The 2,280-nt window shown below is 50.1% G+C and overlaps 1 protein-coding gene across 1 annotated transcript in view; it reads right to left on the bottom strand.

The window, feature by feature from the left end:
- The window catches only part of LOC101656273 (collagen alpha-4(VI) chain-like), a gene marked incomplete at its 3' end in the record, with an annotated part of 122,093 nt that overhangs the window by 80,053 nt on the left and 39,760 nt on the right, over positions 1–2,280 (bottom strand). The window contains exon 8 of the mRNA XM_045297695.1: positions 1,531–1,853. Within this exon, the coding sequence (XP_045153630.1) occupies positions 1,531–1,853 (323 nt within the window). The remainder of the gene's footprint in view (positions 1–1,530; positions 1,854–2,280) is intronic.

Here is a 2,280-nt window from a genome sequence, read left to right as displayed (position 1 = left end):
ACAGCCGGCCTGTGGGCCTAATACATTGGTAAAAGCATCAACAGCAGCAGCTAGCTAGCATGGCTCGCCTCACCAAAGAGAAGCAATTCCAGCCCTTATATTCAGTGTGCGTTCATTAAACGATTGACCAAATAGAGCGGGCCGTACACAAGGTTGACCAAGCACGGCAGACCATAGAAAAGTCTCAAGCCACAAAACATTTTCAACTTAAAAATTAAAGTCGAAACCCGCGCACGGCCCTCAAAATGACGTTATAAAGATCCGAGTGGTCTTTGGCTGAGGGGGGAAATAAGCAGACCTGAAGCTCTAACTGTCCAGTTAGCAGCCAAGGCTGTTAACAATTTGCACACATCACTACCCTGCAGACCCCTACCCCCCTACCCGCCCCTCGAGGGACTCCCAGACAGCCTGAAGAAGCAAGTGGCACTGCTCCCCACCAAGGTGCTTTGGCAGAGCAGGCGCCTGGCTGGTGACTGGCCATGTCTGGGGTGAGGACATTGACCTCTTGGGCACTGAGTCCAACCACCTAAGTCAGCCTGCAGAGTGCCTCACAGACCCCAGAGCCACCCAGGAACCTTCCAAGGACCCTGAGGGAGAAACCCAGGCCCCCCCACCCCACCTACTCCCCACGCCACCACTCCCTCTCCTCCAGGATGACCCAGCACACTCACCTGTGGTGCGAAGGAGTCTGGATTGTTCCTTCAGTCTCTCTACACTGTCATCCAGGCCATCTGTGAATACTAAAAGGACCTGTGGTTTCGGGGGGTGGGGTGGGGGGGACAACAGAGAAGGATGGTATCAATTGCACGTTTCTTAAAAGAGGCAAGGGTGAGCTCTTCTGATCATGCCCCGTGTTTCACCCTCTTCCTGTTTGATCGGTCCTTATCGTTTCTATTTATGTGGACCAGCTTAACCTGTTCGACCTTCCAAAATGTGTCTTACAGTGCCCATCTTTCTCAGAGCAAAAACATCACAACCGTAGCAAGGCTTTTTGAGTGTGTGTGTGTGTGTGTGTGTGTGTGTGTGTGTGTGTTTGTGTGTGTGAATATATGTTCATGCATGTGTGTGTAGAGAGATGGGGGAAGGTTATTGGTATTTTCTGTCATATGTTTTTCATATGTTTTCTCTACAGTTAAAATGTGTCACTTTCATTCACAGAAAACAACTTTTAAAAGTAAACTTTGTTCTTCGGGAACTAATATTCTTTGGAAGAATGATTGGAGGAAAATGCAATGTGTATCCAGTTTGGGGGAGTCACTTGATAGCCAATGTCCGCGTGAGACTTTCTCATCCCTCTGGAACATTGTGGGTGTCAAGGTCAGGGGCAGCAGAGGGGTGGGCCACGTTGAGGGAGCCATGAGCTGTTGGGAAAGGTGGTTTGAATGAAGACTTTGTTCTTTTCTATTCTTACTGAGTGAGGCATGGCATTCCTCTAGATCGGGTCTCCGGGAAGGAGCAGTCACGAAGGCCTATCCTGCCCACTCCGCACGGTGTAGCCCTAGGGTGGGTGCTCATCGTTTCTTTTATTACCTTTACTTTCGCAGCGGCCAGGCGAGTAGCCTCTCCCAGGGACTGCAAAAAATGCGCATCCATACGGCTGTTCCTGGCAGCCAAGAACAGCTGAGTGATCGTGTCGCTGGAACTCACGGAGTGGGAATCGAAGAGAATCTGCCCGTTTGGTCCAGGAACCAAGTAGCGGAACCTCTTGCTGATCGGACCGGGACCGCTGCAGCTGATGTTGGAAAGCGAAGTCAACTGTGGGATCAGTTCTGGCAGGAACCCTGCAAGCGTCTGCTGAACATGCCTTCCGGAAGTTGAGATGTCAATTCCTACAGACAACTGCAGGTCGCATTCTTTGCAGGCAGAGGAGAAAATCAGATTAGTCATCCGCAGACCACAGACGCGTGAGTGAGTCAAGAGCCTTGCCAAGCCAACCTGATAGAAGCCCCTTTGACAAGCATGAGATCAATCGTGGCTGTTGTTTAAATTGGGGGTGGTTTGTTACCCATTAGACAGAAGCTAACTAGCATAACACACACTGTACGATATCTCGGAGTCTTGGCAGATCCTGGTATAAAGTAGGTGCACAGTGCATGTTTGTAAATGAATGAGAAGGATATGTAAACCACTCTCAGGCCTCTTTCAGTTCTAGGTACTCTATTTCCTACTCCCCTGGAAGCTTTCTTCTCATTCGTCACCCATGCATATCCCTTGTTTCAGGGGTGGGGGAACACATAAGAGAAGGTCACAGCCGACAGTCACCCCAGTGTCTATTCCCCC

Source organism: Echinops telfairi, unplaced genomic scaffold (assembly GCF_000313985.2).
Source record: "Echinops telfairi isolate 266 unplaced genomic scaffold, ASM31398v2 ScPeMD7_7420;HRSCAF=8458, whole genome shotgun sequence".
Taxonomy (NCBI): Eukaryota; Metazoa; Chordata; class Mammalia; order Afrosoricida; family Tenrecidae; genus Echinops; species Echinops telfairi.
This window is presented reverse-complemented; position numbering and strand designations above follow the sequence as displayed.